Here is a 23,410-nt window from a genome sequence, read left to right on the forward strand (position 1 = left end):
AAAACAAAGCAACAGAGCCTAGGGCACTTCCACTTATGGTCCTATAGCTTAGGGAATTTAAAATCAAAAAGACACAGCCATCCCAAAGTTTCGAACGGCTCTGTTTACAAGAACCTCGTTTACAGTACAAGTTCAACATTGCAGAAAGTGAAAAATGGATAAATAAGTTGTGGTATTTACTTACAAAGCAATATCACTCAGCAATGAAATCTGTGTCATCAGGCCCTTAGCAGCACAATGAGTGGATTCAGGTATGATGATTCTAACTGAAATAAGTCACACAGAAAAAGAAACATCATAAGATATCAGTAATACACGGAATGTAAACTTGGCTAGACAGGAAGTGAATTACAGAACAGAACAGGGTCGCAAATTTAGAAAACCAACTTATGCTTGCTTAAGGGGAAAGGTGAGTTGGGGTGCTGCATAAAACCAGAGATTGAAATGAGCACAGATAAAGTTCCTTAAGCCAAATATGGAATAGACAAGAGCTACTCCTTGCTCAACGAAATGGACTCAACACCGCATATTAAATGCCTAAGAATGTACCTGACTAGTAAGTATCTTAAAACCTATGGATTGCTATGTCTCCGAAAGAGAATCAAGCATGTGTACAGGGGCATAAACGCAGCAGTGATACGATTGGAGAGTTTCGGTGAGCAAATGAAGACCCTTTGAAGTCATATTGCATGGTACCCATTCCACGGGTTTCAAATACACAGGTTTAAGGTATTCTTCCTTCAGCTAAAAGATGCATGTGGAACCCAAGTATGATCAACTATGTGAACGGGAGACGTGTTCAAATATGTCTCAGTTTTCCTCCCCTGGTACTCGGGTGCAACATTCCAGACGCTTTACTAACACTCTCCCCACTTGGAGAGTCAGCGCCTTTAACCTCCTGTTTGGCCCAGTTTGCAATTTCTGTGGAAGATGAACAGGAATAGCGAGTACCCATGAGAGACTAGCTGGAGGTGTCTGGACGGGCAAATTTAACTCTCATTTCCCACCAGGAAGAGGAAATAACCAAAGGCTCAGCGTGCCGTGCCGGAACCAGATTAGGGCCTGAAGCCATCCTGCGGTGTTGCGGCCAGGTCACAAGAAAGCGAGTTGAAGAAAGGAGCTCAGGGGCACTGTAATTCACAAACCTGCAGAGTTATAAATGACAGCTATCGTCCAAAAATAGACTGAAGTAAGGCTGCCAAGAGGACTTGAAAGCGGGGCAGAATTGCAGGAAACCGATTTCAGGAGGTAGACTGGAATTGCTTTGAATGCATAGGAAAAGAGGCAGAACGTCCACAATGATGCACTTGGCAAAAAAGGGCGTATGCGTTTTTTCCTGAATATATTCAGGAAAAAACGCATACGCCCTTTTTGGCCAAACAAGCAAGCTTGCAAAGGAAATCTGCACTACAATGAAGTCTCACTTCCCCCAGGTCAAAAGGGCCATCTGAAAAAAGTGTAAAATCCAGAAAGGCAGGACAGGCCATGGAGAACTGGGAGCCTTGTTATGCTGATGGGCGGGATGTAAATTGCCAACAACCACTCGGGAGAAGTGTATGGTGTTTCCTGAAACATCTAAAAAACAAAGCAACAGAGCCTAGGGCACTTCCACTTATGGTCCTATAGCTTAGGGAATTCAAAATCAAAAAGACACAGCCACACCAAAGTTTGGAATGGCTCTGTTTACAAGAACCTCGTTTACAGTACAAGTTCAACATCGCAGAAAGTGAAAAATGGATAAAGAAGTTGTGGTATTTACTTACAAAGCAATATCACTCAGCAATGAAATCTGTGTCATCAGGCCCTTAGCAGCACAATGAGTGGATTCAGGTATGATGATTCTAACTGAAATAAGTCACACAGAAAAAGAAACATCATAAGATATCAGTAATACACGGATAGTAAACTTGGCTACACAGGAACTGAATTACAGAACAGAACAGGGTCTCAAATTTAGAAAACCAACTTATGCTTGCTTAAGGGTAAAGGTGAGTTGGGGTGCTGCATAAAACCAGAGATTGAAATGAGCACAGATAAAGTTCCTTAAGCCAAATATGGAATAGACAAGAGCTACTCCTTGCTCAACGAAATGGACTCAACACCGCATAATAAACGCCTAAGAATGTACCTGACTAGTAAGTATCTTAAAACCTATGGATTGCTATGTCTCCGAAAGAGAATCAAGCATGTGTACAGGGGCATAAACGCAGCAGTGATAGGATTGGAGAGGTTCGGTGAGCAAATGAAGACCCTTTGAAGTCATATTGCATGGTACCCATTCCACGGGTTTCAACTACCCAGGTTTTAGGTATTCTTCCTTCAGCTAAAACATGCATATGGAACCCAAGTATGATCAACCATGTGAACGGGAGACGTGTTCAAATATGTCTCAGTTTTCCTCCCCTGGTACTCGGGTGCAACATTCCAGACGCTTTACTAACACTCTCCCCACTTGGAGAGTCAGTCCCTTTAACCTCCTGTTTGGCCCAGTTTGCAATTTCTGCGGAAGATGAACAGGAATAGCGAGAACCAATGAGAGGCTAGCTGGAGGTGTCTGGACGGCAAATTTAACTCTCATTTCCCACCAGGAAGAGGAAATAACCAAAGGCTCAGTGTGCCGTGCCAGAACCAGATTAGGGCCTGAAGCCATCCTGCGGTGTTGCGGCCAGGTCACAAGAAAGCGAGTTGAAGAAAGGAGCTCAGGGGCACTGTAATTCACAAACCTGCAGAGTTATAAATGACAGCTATCGTCCAAAAATAGGCTGAAGTAAGGCTGCCAAGAGGACTTGAAAGCGGGGCAGAATTGCAGGAAACCGATTTCAGGAGGTAGACTGGAATTGCATTGAAAGCATAGGAAAAGAGGCAGAACGTCCACAATGATGCACTTGGCCAAAAAGGGCGTATGCGTTTTTTCCTGAATATATTCAGGAAAAAACGCATACGCCCTTTTTGGCCAACCAAGCAAGCTTGCAAAGGAAATCTGCACTACAATGAAGTCTCACTTCCCCCCGGTCAAAAGGGCCATCTGAAAAAAGTGTAAAATCCAGAAAGGCAGGACAGGCCATGGAGAACTGGGAGCCTTGTTATGCTGATGGGCGGGATGTAAATTGCCAACAACCACTTGGGAGAAGTGTATGGTGTTTCCTGAAACATCTAAAAAACAAAGCAACAGAACCTAGGGCACTTCCACTTATGGTCCTATAGCTTAGGGAAATTAAAATCAAAAAGACACAGCCACCCCAAAGTTTGGAACGGCTCTGTTTACAAGAACCTCGTTTACAGTACAAGTTCAACATCGCAGAAAGTGAAAAATGGATAAAGAAGTTGTGGTATTTACTTAAAAAGCAATATCACTCAGCAATGAAATCTGTGTCATCAGGCCCTTAGCAGCACAATGAGTGGATTCAGGTATGATGATTCTAACTGAAATAAGTCACACAGAAAAAGAAACATCATAAGATATCAGTAATACACGGAATGTAAACGTGGCTACACAGGAACTGAATTACAGAACAGAACAGGGTCTCAAATTTAGAAAACCAACTTATGCTTGCTTAAGGGTAAAGGTGAGTTGGGGTGCTGCATAAAACCAGAGATTGAAATGAGCACAGATAAAGTTCCTTAAGCCAAATATGGAATAGACAAGAGCTACTCCTTGCTCAACGAAATGGACTCAACACCGCATATTAAACGCCTAAGAATGTACCTGACTAGTAAGTATCTTAAAACCTATGGATTGCTATGTCTCCGAAAGAGAATCAAGCATGTGTACAGGGGCATAAACGCAGCAGTGATAGGATTGGAGAGGTTCGGTGAGCAAATGAAGACCCTTTGAAGTCATATTGCATGGTACCCATTCCACGGGTTTCAACTAACCAGGTTTTAGGTATTCTTCCTTCAGCTAAAGCATGCATGTGGAACCCAAGTATGATCAACCATGTGAACGGGAGACGTGTTCAAATATGTCTCAGTTTTCCTCCCCTGGTACTCGGGTGCAACATTCCAGACGCTTTACTAACACTCTCCCCACTTGGAGAGTCAGCGCCTTTAACCTCCTGTTTGGCCCAGTTTGCAATTTCTGCGGAAGATGAACAGGAATAGCGAGAACCAATGAGAGGCTAGCTGGAGGTGTCTGGACGGGCAAATTTAACTCTCATTTCCCACCAGGAAGAGGAATTAACCAAAGGCTCAGCGTGCCGTGCTGGAACCAGATTAGGGCCTGAAGCCATCCTGCGGTGTTGCGGCCAGGTCACAAGAAAGCGAGTTGAAGAAAGGAGCTCAGGGGCACTGTAATTCACAAACCTGCAGAGTTATAAATGACAGCTATCGTCCAAAAATACACTGAAGTAAGGCTGCCAAGAGGACTTGAAAGCGGGGCAGAATTGCAGGAAACCGATTTCAGGAGGTAGACTGGAATTGCATTGAAAGCATAGGAAAAGAGGCAGAACGTCCACAATGATGCACTTGGCCAAAAAGGGCGTATGCATTTTTTCCTGAATATATTCAGGAAAAAACGCATACGCCCTTTTTGGCCAACCAAGCAAGCTTGCAAAGGAAATCTGCACTACAATGAAGTCTCACTTCCCCCCGGTCAAAAGGGCCATCTGAAAAAAGTGTAAAATCCAGAAAGGCAGGACAGGCCATGGAGAACTGGGAGCCTTGTTATGCTGATGGGCGGGATGTAAATTGCCAACAACCACTCGGGAGAAGTGTATGGTGTTTCCTGAAACATCTAAAAAACAAAGCAAAAGAACCTAGGGCACTTCCACTTATGGTCCTATAGCTTAGGGAAATTAAAATCAAAAAGACACAGCCACCCCAAAGTTTGGGACGCCTCTGTTTACAAGAACCTCGTTTACAGTACAAGTTCAACATCGCAGAAAGTGAAAAATGGATAAAGAAGTTGTGGTATTTACTTACAAAGCAATATCACTCAGCAATGAAATCTGTGTCATCAGGCGCTTAGCAGCACAATGAGTGGATTCAGGTACGATGATTCTAACTGAAATAAGTCACACAGAAAAAGAAACATCATAAGATATCACTAATACACGGAATGTAAACCTGGCTACACAGGAACTGAATTCCAAAACAGAACAGGGTCGCAAATTTAGAAAACCAACTTATGCTTGCTTAAGGGGAAAGGTGAGTTGGGGTGCTGCATAAAACCAGAGATTGAAATGAGCACAGATAAAGTTCCTTAAGCCAAATATGGAATAGACAAGAGCTACTCCTTGCTCAACGAAATGGACTAAACACCCCATATTAAACGCCTAAGAATGTACCTGACTAGTAAGTATCTTAAAACCTATGGATTGCTATGTCTCCAAAAGAGAATCAAGCGTGTGTACAGGGGCATAAACGCAGCAGTGATAGGATTGGAGAGGTTCGGTGAGCAAATGAAGACCCTTTGAAGTCATATTGCATGGTACCCATTCCACGGGTCTCAACTCTCCAGGTTTAAGGTATTCTTCCTTCAGCTAAAACATGCATGTGGAACCCAGAGTATGATCAACCGTGTGAACGGGAGACGTGTTCAAATATGTCTCAGTTTTCCTCCCCTGGTACTCGGGTGCAACATTCCAGACGCTTTACTAACACTCTCCCCACTTGGAAAGTCAGCGCCTTTAACCTCCTGTTTGGCCCAGTTTGCAATTTCTGCGGAAGATGAACAGGAATAGCGAGAACCAATGAGAGACTAGCTGGAGGTGTCTGGACGGGCAAATTTAACTCTCATTTCCCACCAGGAAGAGGAAATAACCAAAGGCTCAGCATGCCGTGCCGGAACCAGATTAGGGCCTGAAGCCATCCTGCGGTGTTGCGGCCAGCTCACAAGAAAGCGAGTTGAAGAAAGGAGCTCAGGGACACTGTAATTCACAAACCTGCAGAGTTATAAATGACAGCTATCGTCCAAAAATAGACTGAAGTAAGGCTGCCAAGAGGACTTGAAAGCGGGGCAGAATTGCAGGAAACCGATTTCAGGAGGTAGACTGGAATTGCATTGAAAGCATAGGAAAAGAGGCAGAACGTCCACAATGATGCACTTGGCCAAAAAGGGCGTATGCGTTTTTTCGTGAATATATTCAGGAAAAAACGCATACGCCCTTTTTGGCCAACCAAGCAAGCTTGCAAAGGAAATCTGCACTACAATGAAGTCTCACTTCCCCCCGGTCAAAAGGGCCATCTGAAAAAAGTGTAAAATCCAGAAAGGCAGGACAGGCCATGGAGAACTGGGAGCCTTGTTATGCTGATGGGCGGGATGTAAATTGCCAACAGACACTCGGGAGAAGTGTATGGTGTTTCCTGAAACATCTAAAAAACAAAGCAACAGAGCCTAGGGCACTTCCACTTATGGTCCTATAGCTTAGGGAAATTAAAATCAAAAAGACACAGCCACCCCAAAGTTTGGGACGCTTCTGTTTACAACAACCTCGTTTACCGTACAAGTTCAATATCACAGAAAGTGAAAAATGGATAAAGAACTTGTGGTACTTACGTACAATGCAGTATCACTCAGCAATGAAATCTATGTCATCAGGCCCGTAGCAGCATAATGAGTGGATTCAGGTACGATGATTCTAACTGAAATAAGTCACACAGAAAAAGAAACATCATAAGATATCACTAATACACGGAATGTAAACTTGGCTACACAGGAACTGAATTCCAAAACAGAACAGGGTCTCAAATTTAGAAAACCAACTTATGCTTGCTTAAGGGGAAAGGTGAGTTGGGGTGCTGCATAAAACCAGAGATTGAAATGAGCACAGATAAAGTTCCTTAAGTCAAATATGGAATAGACAAGAGCTACTCCTTGCTCAACGAAATGGACTCAACACCGCATATTAAACACCGAAGAATGTACCTGACTAGTAAGTATCTTAAAACCTATGGATTGCTATGTCTCCAAAAGAGAATCAAGCGTGTGTACAGGGGCATAAACGCAGCAGTGATAGGATTGGAGAGGTTCAGTGAGCAAATGAAGACCCTTTGAAGACATATTGCATGGTACCCATTCCACGGGTCTCAACTCTCCAGGTTTAAGGTATTCTTCCTTCAGCTAAAACATGCATGTGGAACCCAGAGTATGATCAACCGTGTGAACGGGAGACGTGTTCAAATATGTCTCAGTTTTCCTCCCCTGGTACTCGGGTGCAACATTCCAGACGCTTTACTAACACTCTCCCCACTTGGAGAGTCAGCGCCTTTAACCTCCTGTTTGGCCCAGTTTGCAATTTCTGCGGAAGATGAACAGGAATAGCGAGAACCAATGAGAGACTAGCTGGAGGTGTCTGGACGGGCAAATTTAACTCTCATTTCCCACCAGGAAGAGGAATTAACCAAAGGCTCAGCGTGCCGTGCCAGAACCAGATTAGGGCCTGAAGCCATCCTGCGGTGTTGCGGCAAGCTCACAAGTAAGCGAGTTGAAGAAAGCAGCTCAGGGGCACTGTAATTCACAAGCCTGCAGAGTTATAAATGACAGCTATCATCCAAAAATAGACTGAAGTAAGGCTGCCAAGAGGACTTGAAAGCGGGGCAGAATTGCAGGAAACCGATTTCAGGAGGTAGACTGGAATTGCATTGAAAGCATAGGAAAAGAGGCAGAACGTCCATAATGATGCACTTGGCCAAAAAGGGCGTATGCGTTTTTTCCTGAATATATTCAGGAAAAAACGCATACGCCCTTTTTGGCCAACCAAGCAAGCTTGCAAAGGAAATCTGCACTACAATGAAGTCTCACTTCCCCCCGGTCAAAAGGGCCATCTGAAAAAAGTGTAAAATCCAGAAAGGCAGGACAGGCCATGGAGAACTGGGAGCCTTGTTATGCTGATGGGCGGGATGTAAATTGCCAACAACCACTCGGGAGAAGTGTATGGTGTCTCCTGAAACATCTAAAAAACAAATCAACAGAGCCTAGGGCACTTCCACTTATGGTCCTATAGCTTAGGAAAATTAAAATAAAAAAGACACAGCCACCCCAAAGTTTGGAACGGCTCTGTTTACAAGAACCTCGTTTACAGTACAAGTTCAACATCGCAGAAAGTGAAAAATGGATAAAGAAGTTGTGGTATTTACTTACAAAGCAATATCACTCAGCAATGAAATCTATGTCATCAGGCCCTTAGCAGCACAATGAGTGGATTCAGGTATGATGATTCTAACTGAAATAAGTCACACAGAAAAAGAAACATCATAAGATATCAGTAATACACGGAATGTAAACTTGGCTACACAGGAACTGAATTACAGAACAGAACAGGGTCTCAAATTTAGAAAACCAACTTATGCTTGCTTAAGGGTAAAGGTGAATTGGGGTGCTGCATAACCAGAGATCGAAATGAACACAGATAAAGTTCCTTAAGCCAAATATGGAATAGACAAGAGCTACTCCTTGCTCAACGAAATGGACTCAACACCGCATATTAAACGCCTAAGAATGTACCTGACTAGTAAGTATCTTAAAACCTATGGATTGCTATGTCTCCGAAAGAGAATCAAGCATGTGTACAGGGGCATAAACGCAGCAGTGATAGGATTGGAGAGGTTCGGTGAGCAAATGAAGACCCTTTGAAGTCATATTGCATGGTACCCATTCCACGGGTTTCAACTACCCAGGTTTAAGGTATTCTTCCTTCAGCTAAAACATGCATGTGGAACCTAGAGTATGATCAACCATGCGATCGCGAGACGTGTTCAAATATGTCTCAGTTTTTGTACCCTGGTACTCGGGTGCAACATTCCAGACGCTTTAATAACACTCTCCCGACTTTGAGAGTTAGTCCCTTTAACCTCCTGTTTGGCCCAGTTTGCAATTTCTGCGGAAGATGAACAGGAATAGCGAGAACCAATGAGAGGCTAGCTGGAGGTGTCTGGACGGCAAATTTAACTCTCATTTCCCACCAGGAAGAGGAATTAACCAAAGGCTCAGCGTGCCGTGCCAGAACCAGATTAGGGCCTGAAGCCATCCTGCGGTGTTGTGGCCAGCTCAAAAGAAAGCGAGTTGAGGAAAGGAGCTCAGGGGCACTGTAATTCACAAACCTGCAGAGTTATAAATGACAGCTATCGTCCAAAAATAGACTGAAGTAAGGCTGCCAAGAGGACTTGAAAGCGGGGCAGAATTGCAGGAAACCGATTTCAGGAGGTAGACTGGAATTGCATTGAAAGCATAGGAAAAGAGGCAGAACGTCCACAATGATGCACTTGGCCAAAAAGGGCGTATGCGTTTTTTCCTGAATATATTCAGGAAAAAACGCATACGCCCTTTTTGGCCAACCAAGCAAGCTTGCAAAGGAAATCTGCACTACAATGAAGTCTCACTTCCCCCCGGTCAAAAGGGCCATCTGAAAAAAGTGTAAAATCCAGAAAGGCAGGACAGGCCATGGAGAACTGGGAGCCTTGTTATGCTGAAGGGCGGGATGTAAATTGCCAACAGACACTCGGGAGAAGTGTATGGTGTTTCCTGAAACATCTAAAAAACAAAGCAACAGGGACTAGGGCAGTTCCACTTATGGTCCTATAGCTTAGGGAAATTAAAATCAAAAAGACACAGCCACCCCAAAGTTTGGAACGGCTCTGTTTACAAGAACCTCGTTTACAGTACAAGTTCAACATCGCAGAAAGTGAAAAATGGATAAAGAAGTTGTGGTATTTACTTACAAAGCAATATCACTCAGCAATGAAATCTGTTTCATCAGGCCCTTAGCAGCACAATGAGTGGATTCAGGTATGATGATTCTAACTGAAATAAGTCACACAGAAAAAGAAACATCATAAGATATCAGTAATACACGGAATGTAAACTTGGCTACACAGGAACTGAATTACAGAACAGAACAGGGTCTCAAATTTAGAAAACCAACTTATTCTTGCTTAAGGGTAAAGGTGAGTTGGGGTGCTGCATAAAACCAGAGATTGAAATGAGCACAGATAAAGTTCCTTAAGCCAAATATGGAATAGACAAGAGCTACTCCTTGCTCAACGAAATGGACTCAACACCCCATATTAAACGCCTAAGAATGTACCTGACTAGTAAGTATCTTAAAACCTATGGATTGCTATGTCTCCGAAAGAGAATCAAGCATGTGTACAGGGGCATAAACGCAGCAGTGATAGGATTGGAGAGGTTCGGTGAGCAAATGAAGACCCTTTGAAGACATATTGCATGGTACCCATTCCACGGGTTTCAACTACCCAGGTTTAAGGTATTCTTCCTTCAGCTAAAACATGCATGTGGAACCTAGAGTATGATCAACCATGTGATCGGGAGACGTGTTCAAATATGTCTCAGTTTTCCTCCCCTGGTACTCGGGTGCAACATTCCAGACGCTTTACTAACACTCTCCCCACTTGGAGAGTCAGTCCCTTTAACCTCCTGTTTGGCCCAGTTTGCAATTTCTGCGGAAGATGAACAGGAATAGCGAGAACCAATGAGAGGCTAGCTGGAGGTGTCTGGACGGGCAAATTTAACTCTCATTTCCCACCAGGAAGAGGAATTAACCAAAGGCTCAGCATGCCGGGCCGGAACCAGATTAGAGCCTGAAGCCATCCTGCGGTGTTGCGGCCAGGTCACAAGAAAGCGAGTTGAAGAAAGGAGCTCAGGGGCACTGTAATTCACAAACCTGCAGAGTTATAAATGACAGCTATCGTCCAAAAATAGACTGAAGTAAGGCTGCCAAGAGGACTTGAAAGCGGGGCAGAATTGCAGGAAACCGATTTCAGGAGGTAGACTGGAATTGCATTGAAAGCATAGGAAAAGAGGCAGAACGTCCACAATGATGCACTTGGCCAAAAAGGGCGTATGCATTTTTTCCTGAATATATTCAGGAAAAAACGCATATGCCCTTTTTGGCCAACCAAGCAAGCTTGCAAAGGAAATCTGCACTACAATGAAGTCTCACTTCCCCCCGGTCAAAAGGGCCATCTGAAAAAAGTGTAAAATCCAGAAAGGCAGGACAGGCCATGGAGAACTGGGAGCCTTGTTATGCTGATGGGCGGGATGTAAATTGCCAACAGACACTCGGGAGAAGTGTATGGTGTTTCCTGAAACATCTAAAAAACAAAGCAACAGAGCCTAGGGCACTTCCACTTATGGTCCTATAGCTTAGGGAAATTAAAATCAAAAAGACACAGCCACCCCAAAGTTTGGGACGCCTCTGTTTACAAGAACCTCGTTTACAGTACAAGTTCAACATCGCAGAAAGTGAAAAATGGATAAAGAAGTTGTGGTATTTACTTACAAAGCAATATCACTCAGCAATGAAATCTATGTCATCAGGCCCTTAGCATCACAATGAGTGGATTCAGGTACGATGATTCTAACTGAAATAAGTCACACAGAAAAAGAAACATCATAAGATATCACTAATACACGGAATGTAAACCTGGCTACACAGGAACTGAATTCCAAAACAGAACAGGGTCGCAAATTTAGAAAACCAACTTATGCTTGCTTAAGGGGAAAGGTGAGTTGGGGTGCTGCATAAAACCAGAGATTGAAATGAGCACAGATAAAGTTCCTTAAGCCAAATATGGAATAGACAAGAGCTACTCCTTGCTCAACGAAATGGACTCAACACCCCATATTAAACGCCTAAGAATGTACCTGACTAGTAAGTATCTTAAAACCTATGGATTGCTATCTCTCCAAAAGAGAATCAAGCGTGTGTACAGGGGCATAAACGCAGCAGTGATAGGATTGGAGAGGTTCGGTGAGCAAATGAAGACCCTTTGAAGTCATATTGCATGGTACCCATTCCACGGGTCTCAACTCTCCAGGTTTAAGGTATTCTTCCTTCAGCTAAAACATGCATGTGGAACCCAGAGTATGATCAACCGTGTGAACGGGAGACGTGTTCAAATATGTCTCAGTTTTCCTCCCCTGGTACTCGGGTGCAACATTCCAGACGCTTTACTAACACTCTCCCCACTTGGAGAGTCAGCGCCTTTAACCTCCTGTTTGGCCCAGTTTGCAATTTCTGCGGAAGATGAACAGGAATAGCGAGAACCAATGAGAGACTAGCTGGAGGTGTCTGGACGGGCAAATTTAACTCTCATTTCCCACCAGGAAGAGGAAATAACCAAAGGCTCAGCATGCCGTGCCGGAACCAGATTAGGGCCTGAAGCCATCCTGCGGTGTTGCGGCCAGCTCACAAGAAAGCGAGTTGAAGAAAGGAGCTCAGGGACACTGTAATTCACAAACCTGCAGAGTTATAAATGACAGCTATCGTCCAAAAATAGACTGAAGTAAGGCTGCCAAGAGGACTTGAAAGCAGGGCAGAATTGCAGGAAACCGATTTCAGGAGGTAGACTGGAATTGCATTGAAAGCATAGGAAATGAGGCAGAACGTCCACAATGATGCACTTGGCCAAAAAGGGCGTATGCGTTTTTTCCTGAATATATTCAGGAAAAAACGCATACGCCCTTTTTGGCCAACCAAGCAAGCTTGCAAAGGAAATCTGCACTACAATGAAGTCTCACTTCCCCCCGGTCAAAAGGGCCATCTGAAAAAAGTGTAAAATCCAGAAAGGCAGGACAGGCCATGGAGAACTGGGAGCCTTGTTATGCTGATGGGCGGGATGTAAATTGCCAACAGACACTCGGGAGAAGTGTATGGTGTTTCCTGAAACATCTAAAAAACAAAGCAACAGAGCCTAGGGCACTTCCACTTATGGTCCTATAGCTTAGGGAAATTAAAATCAAAAAGACACAGCCACCCCAAAGTTTGGGACGCTTCTGTTTACAACAACCTCGTTTACCGTACAAGTTCAATATCACAGAAAGTGAAAAATGGATAAAGAACTTGTGGTACTTACGTACAATGCAGTATCACTCAGCAATGAAATCTATGTCATCAGGCCCGTAGCAGCATAATGAGTGGATTCAGGTACGATGATTCTAACTGAAATAAGTCACACAGAAAAAGAAACATCATAAGATATCACTAATACACGGAATGTAAACTTGGCTACACAGGAACTGAATTCCAAAACAGAACAGGGTCTCAAATTTAGAAAACCAACTTATGCTTGCTTAAGGGTAAAGGTGAGTTGGGGTGCTGCATAAAACCAGAGATTGAAATGAGCACAGATAAAGTTCCTTAAGCCAAATATGGAATAGACAAGAGCTACTCCTTGCTCAACGAAATGGACTCAACACCGCATATTAAACGCCTAAGAATGTAACTGACTTGTAAGTATCTTAAAACCTATGGATTGCTATGTCTCCGAAAGAGAATCAAGCATGTGTACAGGGGCATAAACGCAGCAGTGATAGGATTGGAGAGGTTCGGTGAGCAAATGAAGACCCTTTGAAGTCATATTGCATGGTACCCATTCCACGGGTTTCAACTACCCAGGTTTAAGGTATTCTTCCTTCAGCTAAAACATGCATGTGGAACCTAGAGTATGATCAACCATGTGATCGGGAGACGTGTTCAAATATGTCTCAGTTTTCCTCCCCTGGTACTCGGGTGCAACATTCCAGACGCTTTACTAACACTCTCCCCACTTGGAGATTCAGTCCCTTTAACCTCCTGTTTGGTCCAGTTTGCAATTTCTGCGGAAGATGAACAGGAATAGCGAGAACCAATGAGAGACTAGCTGGAGGTGTCTGGACGGGCAAATTTAACTCTCATTTCCCACCAGGAAGAGGAATTAACCAAAGTCTCAGCGTGCTGTGCCGGAACCAGATTAGGGCCTGAAGCCATCCTGCGGTGTTGCGGCCAGGTCACAAGAAAGCGAGTTGAAGAAAGGAGCTCAGGGGCACTGTAATTCACAAACCTGCAGAGTTATAAATGACAGCTATCATCGAAAAATAGACTGAAGTAAGGCTGCCAAGAGGACTTGAAAGCGGGGCAGAATTGCAGGAAACCGATTTCAGGAGGTAGACTGGAATTGCATTGAAAGCATAGGAAAAGAGGCAGAACGTCCACAATGATGCACTTGGCCAAAAAGGGCATATGCGTTTTATCCTGAATATATTCAGGAAAAAACGCATATGCCCTTTTTGGCCAACCAAGCAAGCTTGCAAAGGAAATCTGCACTACAATGAAGTCTCACTTCCCCCCGGTCAAAAGGGCCATCTGAAAAAAGTGTAAAATCCAGAAAGGCAGGACAGGCCATGGAGAACTGGGAGCCTTGTTATGCTGATGGGCAGGATGTAAATTGCCAACAGACACTCGGGAGAAGTGTATGGTGTTTCCTGAAACATCTAAAAAACAAAGCAACAGAGCCTAGGGCACTTCCACTTCTGGTCCTATAGCTTAGGGAAATTAAAATCAAAAAGACACAGCCACCCCAAAGTTTGGGACGCCTCTGTTTACAAGAACCTCGTTTACAGTACAAGTTCAACATCGCAGAAAGTGAAAAATGGATAAAGAAGTTGTGGTATTTACTTACAAAGCAATATCACTCAGCAATGAAATCTATGTCATCAGGCCCTTAGCAGCACAATGAGTGGATTCAGGTATGATGATTCTAACTGAAATAAGTCACACAGAAAAAGAAACATCATAAGATATCAGTAATACACGGAATGGAAACTTGGCTACACAGGAACTGAATTACAGAACAGAACAGGGTCTCAAATTTAGAAAACCAACTTATTCTTGCTTAAGGGTAAAGGTGAGTTGGGGTGCTGCATAAAACCAGAGATTGAAATGAGCACAGATAAAGTTCCTTAAGCCAAATATGGAATAGACAAGAGCTACTCCTTGCTCAACGAAATGGACTCAACACCCCATATTAAACGCCTAAGAATGTACCTGACTAGTAAGTATCGTAAAACCTATGGATTGCTATGTCTCCAAAAGAGAATCAAGCATGTGTACAGGGGCATAAACGCAGCAGTGATAGGATTGGAGAGGTTCGGTGAGCAAATGAAGACCCTTTGAAGTCATATTGCATGGTACCCATTACACGGGTCTCAACTCTCCAGGTTTAAGGTATTCTTCCTTCAGCTAAAACATGCATGTGGAACCCAAGTATGATCAACCATGTGAACGGGAGACGTGTTCAAATATGTCTCAGTTTTCCTCCCCTGGTACTCGGGTGCAACATTCCAGACGCTTTACTAACACTCTCCCCACTTGGAGAGTCAGCACCTTTAACCTCCTGTTTGGCCCAGTTTGCAATTTCTGCGGAAGATGAACAGGAATAGCGAGAACCAATGAGAGGCTAGCTGGAGGTGTCTGGACGGGCCAATTGAACTCTCATTTCCCACCAGGAAGAGGAATTAACCAAAGGCTCAGTGTGCCGTTCCGAAACCAGATTAGGGCCTGAAGCCATCCTGCGGTGTTGCGGCCAGCTCAAAAGAAAGCGAGTTGAAGAAAGGAGCTCAGGGGCACTGTAATTCACAAACCTGCAGAGTTATAAATGACAGCAATCATCCAAAAATAGACTGAAGTAAGCCTGCCAAGAGGACTTGAAAGCGGGGCAGAATTGCAGGAAACCGATTTCAGGAGGTAGACTGGAATTGCATTGAAAGCATAGGAAAAGAGGCAGAACGTCCACAATGATGCACTTGGCCAAAAAGGGCGTATGCGTTTTTTCCTGAATATATTCAGGAAAAAACGCATACGCCCTTTTTGGCCAACCAAGCATGCTTGCAAAGGAAATCTGCACTACAATGAAGTCTCACTTCCCCCCGGTCAAAAGGGCCATCTGAAAAAAGTGTAAAATCCAGAAAGGCAGGACAGGCCATGGAGAACTGGGAGCCTTGTTATGCTGAAGGGCGGGATGTAAATTGCCAAAAACCACTCGGGAGAAGTGTATGGTGTTTCCTGAAACATCTAAAAAACAAAGCAACAGAACCTAGGGCACTTCCACTTATGGTCCTATAGCTTAGGGAATTTAAAATCAAAAAGACACAGCCACCCCAAAGTTTGGAACGGCTCTGTTTACAAGAACCTCGTTTACAGTACAAGTTCAACATCGCAGAAAGTGAAAAATGGATAAAAAAGTTGTGGTATTTACTTACAAAGCAATATCACTCAGCAATGAAATCTGTGTCATCAGGCCCTTAGCAGCACAATGAGTGGATTCAGGTATGATGATTCTAACTGAAATAAGTCACACAGAAAAAGAAACATCATAAGATATCAGTAGGGCGGAGGTCGGGGCTGTGTAGTGGGAGGCGGTCTGGCGAGTGGCGCCGGCAGAGCTGCAGGTGCGGCCCAGCGGCCGATTCCGCGGGCCCGCCGAGCCAGGAGGTACTGAGCCGCCGCCGCCGCCGCCGCCGCCCTCGGCCCGGCCTGCAGCGGGGTATGGGGGCGGTGCGGCCCCTCGGCCCCCTCCCCCTCTCTCCCTCCTCTCCACCCCTCCCCTTCCCGTGGTCCCGGGCTCCCGGACCCTCCCCCAGGGCCGCATTCTCCTCTCCCCGTCTTCCTGTCCTCTTCCGCTGTCCTCTCGTTCCCCACCCCCAAGCATAAACACCCTTCCGTGTCCCAGGCGTCTCCCGTCGCCCCTCCCCCCTCCCCGTGGGTCCGCCCTCCAGCGTTCCGGGGGTTCCCGAGGTCTCTCCAGCGGCAGCTTTCTATAAGCGCGGTCCCGAAGATGGGAGGCGCGGTGAGTGCTGGTGAAGACAACGACGAGCTGATAGACCATCTGAAGGCGGCGCAGTACATCCGCTCCGAGCTGGTGGAGCAGGCCTTCCGAGCTGTTGACCGCGCCGACTATTACCTCGAGGAGTTTAAGGAGAACGCGTACAAGGACCTGGCGTGGAAGCACGGGAACATCCACCTCTCTGCTCCGTGCATCTATTCGGAGGTGATGGAGGCCCTGGACCTGCAGCCTGGCCTTTCCTTCCTGAACCTGGGCAGCGGCACCGGCTACCTCAGCTCCATGGTGGGGCTCATCCTCGGTCCTTTTGGTGTGAACCACGGGGTGGAACTCCATTCAGATGTGACAGAGTATGCGAAGCAGAAGCTGGACTTTTTCATCAGGACGAGTGACAGCTTCGACAAGTTTGACTTCTGCGAGCCCTCCTTCGTCACCAGCAATTGCCTGGAGATCTCTCCAGGCTGCTCTCAGTATGACCGGGTGTACTGCGGGGCAGGCGTGCAGAAGCAGCACGAGGGGTACATGAAGAGCCTCCTCAAAGTCGGGGGCGTCCTGGTCATGCCGCTGGAAGAGAAGTTGACTAAGATAACTCGGACGGGTCCTTCCGCCTGGGAAACCAAAAAGATTCTGGCTGTGTCTTTTGCTCCACTCGTCCAGCCCTGCCAGTCGGAGTCAGGAGAATCACGACTTGTCCACACCCCTGGCGGTTCGCAGCCTCCAGGACCTGGCGCGCATTGCCATCCGGGGCACCATTAAGAAGGTCATCCACCAGGAAGCTGTGAACAAAAACGGGAACGGACTGAAGAACACTCCCAGGTTTAAACGGAGGAGAGTTCGCCGCCGCTGAATGGAAACGATTGTCTTTTTGGACAAAGAGGTGTTTGCCAGTCGGCTCTCCAACCCCTCTGATGACACCAGCTGCGGAGACCTGGAAGACGAGCGGCAAGAAGAAGAGGTGACAACCCCGCCGGACACCAAGCCCGAGCCCCCGGTGAACTTCCTGCGTGAGAAGGTCCTGAGCCTCCCTCTGCCAGATCCCCTGAAGTACTACCTGCTTTATTACAGAGAAAAGTAAGTCTGTGGTCCAGGGGAGGAGGCCAAGCCTTCCTGGAGGGCTGCCCGCAGCAGGTGCACTGGAGGAGGAAGGGGCTCCCGCTCTGCATCTCGTCTTCTCGTCTGTCCTTGACTGTCCTGTAGAGTTTTCATCCAGTCATCTGATTTCTGTAAACATAGTCTGACAAACATAAGGTGCAAGGGGGAATGTCTCAAAAGGGCGAGAGTCTCCTGGAGGAGGGGTTGACTTCACACTCTCAGGAAATGCTGAGGTCTACACGTGGAGGTGGCCTGGAGACCGTTTCTTACACAAGGTACACGTGTCTGCATCAGAAAGGAAAACTGAAGTTGAAATTAATCTGTGTTTCTTATAAAAGGTGAGACAAAAAGCACAAGTTGCTAAGTGTATGAAATCTTTTCTGAGTGGGACACGCCTATGTGCAAGTTTGAATTTTACGGAATCAACCTCTTAATTACTGGCACCGAGTAATTAAAGATTTATTAAAAGATTAATTTAAAAGATTTAACTAAATGTTTTAGTTATTTGGAACGTGGATACTTGATTGAAAAGCCCTCTCTTATTTTAAGTAAATTAATTACATCTTACGTGAGTTGTCAATTGTAATTTTAAAAAACAAAAATTGTGATGGGGAGAGGAATGAACGTATCAGATTGCCAGGTGTCTTTGTGGAATTGCAAAAGAATTCCAAGGCATTTTTTTCTGACACCTTTTGTTACCTTTAAAGTAACCAACATTGAGTAATCCCGTCAAAGAAAGTCCTGAAGAATGAAACAAGTGTTGTGTGTAAGTAATGAGCTGCATTACTTTTGCCCCAGAGACAGAGAGTACTGTTGACTCAACTTTAAATACAGTCAACGGTGTCTAAGGCTCAGTCCTCAGAGCAGGTGGGAAGTACTGGCTGCAGGAAATGGATTGGGGACGGTGTAGATGGCCTGTGGGTTGGTGTTTTGTTTTTTTTTTCAGTTGGCTATTGTTCTGTAATCACATAACAGTACTGATTCATAGATTTTATCTTTTATAATTCTGGAGAAAAATATTTGTTAGTTTTGTAATTTTTCCTAAGAACAAACGCGTGTTTGGTACATTGCATTAGAACAGTTTCACTCAAGTTTGACTTGTGGAATCCATCTTCTCCAGCGCTGTGTGTTGAGAGCTTCCTGTCTTATTAAGTCGTGGGTCTAGAAGAAGAGGCCGTCCTTTTAGTTAGGTGGCAGGATGTTTACAAGTGACACTGCTTCTTCCAAAACATTGGTTCTTTTCAGACTTTTCAGTTTTAACCAAAGTTAAACCCCAAATCAGAGTCATCCAGATTTTATGATTCATTTGATCTCTCAGCCTCTCAGGAGTTGCTGGATTTCAGTGTCTTTGTGGTTTTACCAGCTTCGCGGAGTTCTGATTATTTTGTTTTGCCATTTATGCTTTTTTAAAGTAACTGAGTCATTTTATCACAGAACACTGCATGCACACATAGCTGGGAAAGCGGGTGTATTGCCCTAAATGGGTACCGTTAAGCTGTTGTAAAGAAGGGTTTCTTCATAGTCGTGTTTACCTGCCTTTAACTGAACGTCAAGCCTCATTGTCTCAGAGAGAAAAGCATGAGTCACGTTTACTTGCTAAGACTTCGGTTTGCAGATCTTGTTGACGTCATTCTAATTGATTTGTAGAGACCTCTGCAACACGTGGACGTTTTTGGACATGATATCTGAAATATTTTATATTAGGTGGCTTGACTAAATGTTTTTCTGTAATTGTATATGGATTTCCTTTTTTTTCAACCACATTTGCCTTTATGCTAGATCGTAGAAAGTCTTTGCGAGGCATAAGACATGTTTTCCCCTATGTATGTTAAACCTTTCCTAACATTTTGTATTTACATGTTGGTTTGTGACTTTTAAACCAGAATTTGGTTACAAGATATATATATATAGATATTGAATATAATATATGAGAAATAATTTGGTATTGATCTATCTAATAAATATAAAGGAGAATCATCAGTGAGTTTCCCTGTGTGTCAGCACCTTTCTCCGGAGTCAGTATGAGACACTACTTTCTGTTTTCAGACAGATGACTTATATATATAGTCTGTGTTGTCTGCAAGCTCTGTATTGTAAACCACATTCTAGACAATGGCTGACTTTTGTGTTTCGATTAGTCTGTATTTTTATATGTGACTTTCGTCTTGCAAGTAGTGCAGCCATAGACATGTGCAAAACAAGCAACAAATGTATAATATTAAGCACATAAGAAAGAAGCCAGCTGCGTATTTAAAAGTATTTTTGCCCATCTGGAACTTTCAGGGGATTAAGGCGAGAAATATGAAACAAAGGTTTTGATGAACTGATACACAAGCGATACCAATAAAGGTAGTTACGGCAAAAAAAAAAAAAAAGATATCAGTAATACACGGAATGTAAACTTGGCTACACAGGAACTGAATTACAGAACAGAACAGGGTCTCAAATTTAGAAAACCAACTTATGCTTGCTTAAGGGTAAAGGTGAGTTGGGGTGCTGCATAAAACCAGATTGAAATGAGCACAGATAAAGTTCCTTAAGCCAAATATGGAATAGACAAGAGCTACTCCTTGCTCAACGAAATGGACTCAACACCGCATATTAAACGCCTAAGAATGTACCTGACTAGTAAGTATCTTAAAACCTATGGATTGCTATGTCTCCGAAAGAGAATCAAGCATGTGTACAGGGGCATAAACGCAGCAGTGATAGGATTGGAGAGGTTCGGTGAGCAAATGAAGACCCTTTGAAGTCATATTGCATGGTACCCATTCCACGGGTTTCAACTACCCAGGTTTAAGGTATTCTTCCTTCAGCTAAAACATGCATGTGGAACCTAGAGTATGATCAACCATGTGATCGGGAGACGTGTTCAAATATGTCTCAGTTTTCGTACCCTGGTACTCGGGTGCAACATTCCAGACGCTTTACTAACACTCTCCCGACTTAGAGAGTCAGTCCCTTTAACCTCCTGTTTGGCCCAGTTTGCAATTTCTGCGGAAGATGAACAGGAATAGCGAGAACCAATGAGAGACTAGCTGGAGGTGTCTGGACGGGCAAATTTAACTCTCATTTCCCACCAGGAAGAGGAATTAACCAAAGGCTCAGCGTGCCGTGCCGGAACCAGATTAGGGCCTGAAGCCATCCTGCGGTGTTTCGGCCAGCTCACAAGAAAGCGAGTTGAAGAAAGGAGCTCAGGGGCACTGTAATTCACAAACCTGCAGAGTTATAAATGACAGCTATCGTCCAAAAATAGACTGAAGTAAGGCTGCCAAGAGGACTTGAAAGCGGGGCAGAATTGCAGGAAACCGATTTCAGGAGGTAGACTGGAATTGCATTGAAAGCATAGGAAAAGAGGCAGAACGTCCACAATGATGCACTTGGCCAAAAAGGGCGTATGCGTTTTTTCCTGAATATATTCAGGAAAAAACGCATACGCCCTTTTTGGCCAACCAAGCAAGCTTGCAAAGGAAATCTGCACTACAATGAAGTCTCACTTCCCCCCGGTCAAAAGGGCCATCTGAAAAAAGTGGAAAATCCAGAAAGGCAGGACAGGCCATGGAGAACTGGGAGCCTTGTTATGCTGATGGGTGGGATGTAAATTACCAACAGACACTCAGGAGAAGTGTATGGTGTTTCCTGAAACATCTAAAAACAAAGCAACAGAGCCTAGGGCACTGCCACTTATGGTCCTATAGCTTAGGGAAATTAAAATCAAAAAGACACAGCCACCCCAAAGTTTGGGACGCCTCTGTTTACAAGAACCTCGTTTACAGTACAAGTTCAACATCGCAGAAAGTGAAAAATGGATAAAGAAGTTGTGGTATTTACTTACAAAGCAATATCACTCAGCAATGAAATCTATGTCATCAGGCCCTTAGCAGCACAATGAGTGGATTCAGGTATGATGATTCTAACTGAAATAAGTCACACAGAAAAAGAAACATCATAAGATATCAGTAATACACGGAATGGAAACTTGGCTACACAGGAACTGAATTACAGAACAGAACAGGGTCTCAAATTTAGAAAACCAACTTATGCTTGCTTAAGGGTAAAGGTGAGTTGGGGTGCTGCATAAAACCAGAGATTGAAATGAGCACAGATAAAGTTCCTTAAGCCAAATATAGAATAGACAAGAGCTACTCCTTGCTCAACGAAATGGACTCAACACCGCATATTAAACGCCTAAGAATGTACCTGACTAGTAAGTATCTTAAAACCTATGGATTGCTATGTCTCCGAAAGACAATCAAGCGTGTGTACAGGGGCATAAACGCAGCAGTGATAGGATTGGAGAGGTTCGGTGAGCAAATGAAGACCCTTTGAAGTCATATTGCATGGTACCCATTACACGGGTCTCAACTCTCCAGGTTTAAGGTACTCTTCCTTCAGCTAAAACATGCATGTGGAACCCAAGTATGATCAACCATGTGAACGGGAGACGTGTTCAAATATGTCTCAGTTTTCCTCCCCTGGTACTCGAGTGCAACATTCCAGACGCTTTACTAACACTCTCCCCACTTGGAGAGTCAGTCCCTTTAACCTCCTGTTTGGCCCACTTTGCAATTTCTGTGGAAGATGAACAGGCATAGCGAGAACCAATGAGAGGCTAGCTGGAGGTGTCTGGACGGGCAAATTTAACTCTCATTTCCCACCAGGAAGAGGAAATAACCAAAGGCTCAGCGTGCCGGGCTGGAACCAGATTAGGGCCTGAAGCCATCCTGCGGTGTTGCGGCCAGCTCAAAAGAAAGCGAGGTGAAGAAAGGAACTCAGGGGCACTGTAATTCACAAACATGCAGAGTTATAAATGACAGCTATCGTCCAAAAATAGACTGAAGTAAGGCTGCCAAGAGGACTTGAAAGCGGGGCAGAATTGCAGGAAACCTATTTCAGGAGGTAGACTGGAATTGCATTGAAAGCATAGGAAAAGAGGCAGAACGTCCACAATGATGCACTTGGCCAAACAGGGCGTATGCGTTTTTTCCTGAATATATTCAGGAAAAAACGCATACGCCCTTTTTGGCAAACCAAGCAAGCTTGCAAAGGAAATCTGCACTACAATGAAGTCTCACTTCCCCCCGGTCAAAAGGGCCATCTGAAAAAAGTGTAAAATCCAGAAAGGCAGGACAGGCCATGGAGAACTGGGAGCCTTGTTATGCTGAAGGGCGGGATGTAAATTGCCAACAACCACTCGGGAGAAGTGTATGGTGTTTCCTGAAACATCTAAAAAACAAAGCAACAGAGCCTAGGGCACTTCCACTTATGGTCCTATAGCTTAGGGAATTTAAAATCAAAAAGACACAGCCACCCCAAAGTTTGGAACGGCTCTGTTTACAAGAACCTCCTTTACAGTACAAGTTCAACATCGCAGAAAGTGAAAAATGGATAAAAAAGTTGTGGTATTTACTTACAAAGCAATATCACTCAGCAATGATCTCTGTGTCATCAGGCCCTTAGTAGCACAATGAGTGGATTCAGGTATGATGATTCTAACTGAAATAAGTCACACAGAAAAAGAAACATCATAAGATATCAGTAATACACGGAATGGAAACTTGGCTACACAGGAACTGAATTACAGAACAGAACAGGGTCTCAAATTTAGAAAACCAACTTATGCTTGCTTAAGGGTAAAGGTGAGTTGGGGTGCTGCATAAAACCAGAGATTGAAATGAGCACAGATAAAGTTCCTTAAGCCAAATATGGAATAGACAAGAGCTACTCCTTGCTCAAAGAAATGGACTCAACACCGCATATT

At 44.4% G+C, this 23,410-nt stretch overlaps 1 protein-coding gene and 1 long non-coding RNA gene across 17 annotated transcripts in view; one reads left to right on the forward strand and one right to left on the reverse strand.

The window, feature by feature from the left end:
- The window catches only part of LOC307181435, a 2,786,049-nt gene that overhangs the window by 2,622,850 nt on the left and 139,789 nt on the right, over positions 1 to 23,410 (reverse strand). For all 16 annotated transcript variants that reach the window (XR_013826763.1, XR_013826764.1, XR_013826765.1 and 13 more), the window contains exon 2: positions 3,338 to 3,423. This is a non-coding gene — a long non-coding RNA (uncharacterized lncRNA). The remainder of the gene's footprint in view (positions 1 to 3,337; positions 3,424 to 23,410) is intronic.
- On the forward strand, positions 16,169 to 17,313 carry LOC307181440 (protein-L-isoaspartate O-methyltransferase domain-containing protein 2-like; the record flags this gene model as incomplete). The annotated part of the gene is made up of 1 exon (XM_079946633.1): positions 16,169 to 17,313. Exon 1 carries the CDS (start codon positions 16,552 to 16,554, stop codon positions 17,311 to 17,313), a length of 762 nt encoding a protein of 253 aa, XP_079802759.1. The 5' UTR covers positions 16,169 to 16,551.

This window comes from Stenella coeruleoalba, assembly GCF_951394435.1.
Source record: "Stenella coeruleoalba genome assembly, contig: scaffold_29, whole genome shotgun sequence".
In the NCBI taxonomy this organism is placed as follows: Eukaryota; Metazoa; Chordata; class Mammalia; order Artiodactyla; family Delphinidae; genus Stenella; species Stenella coeruleoalba.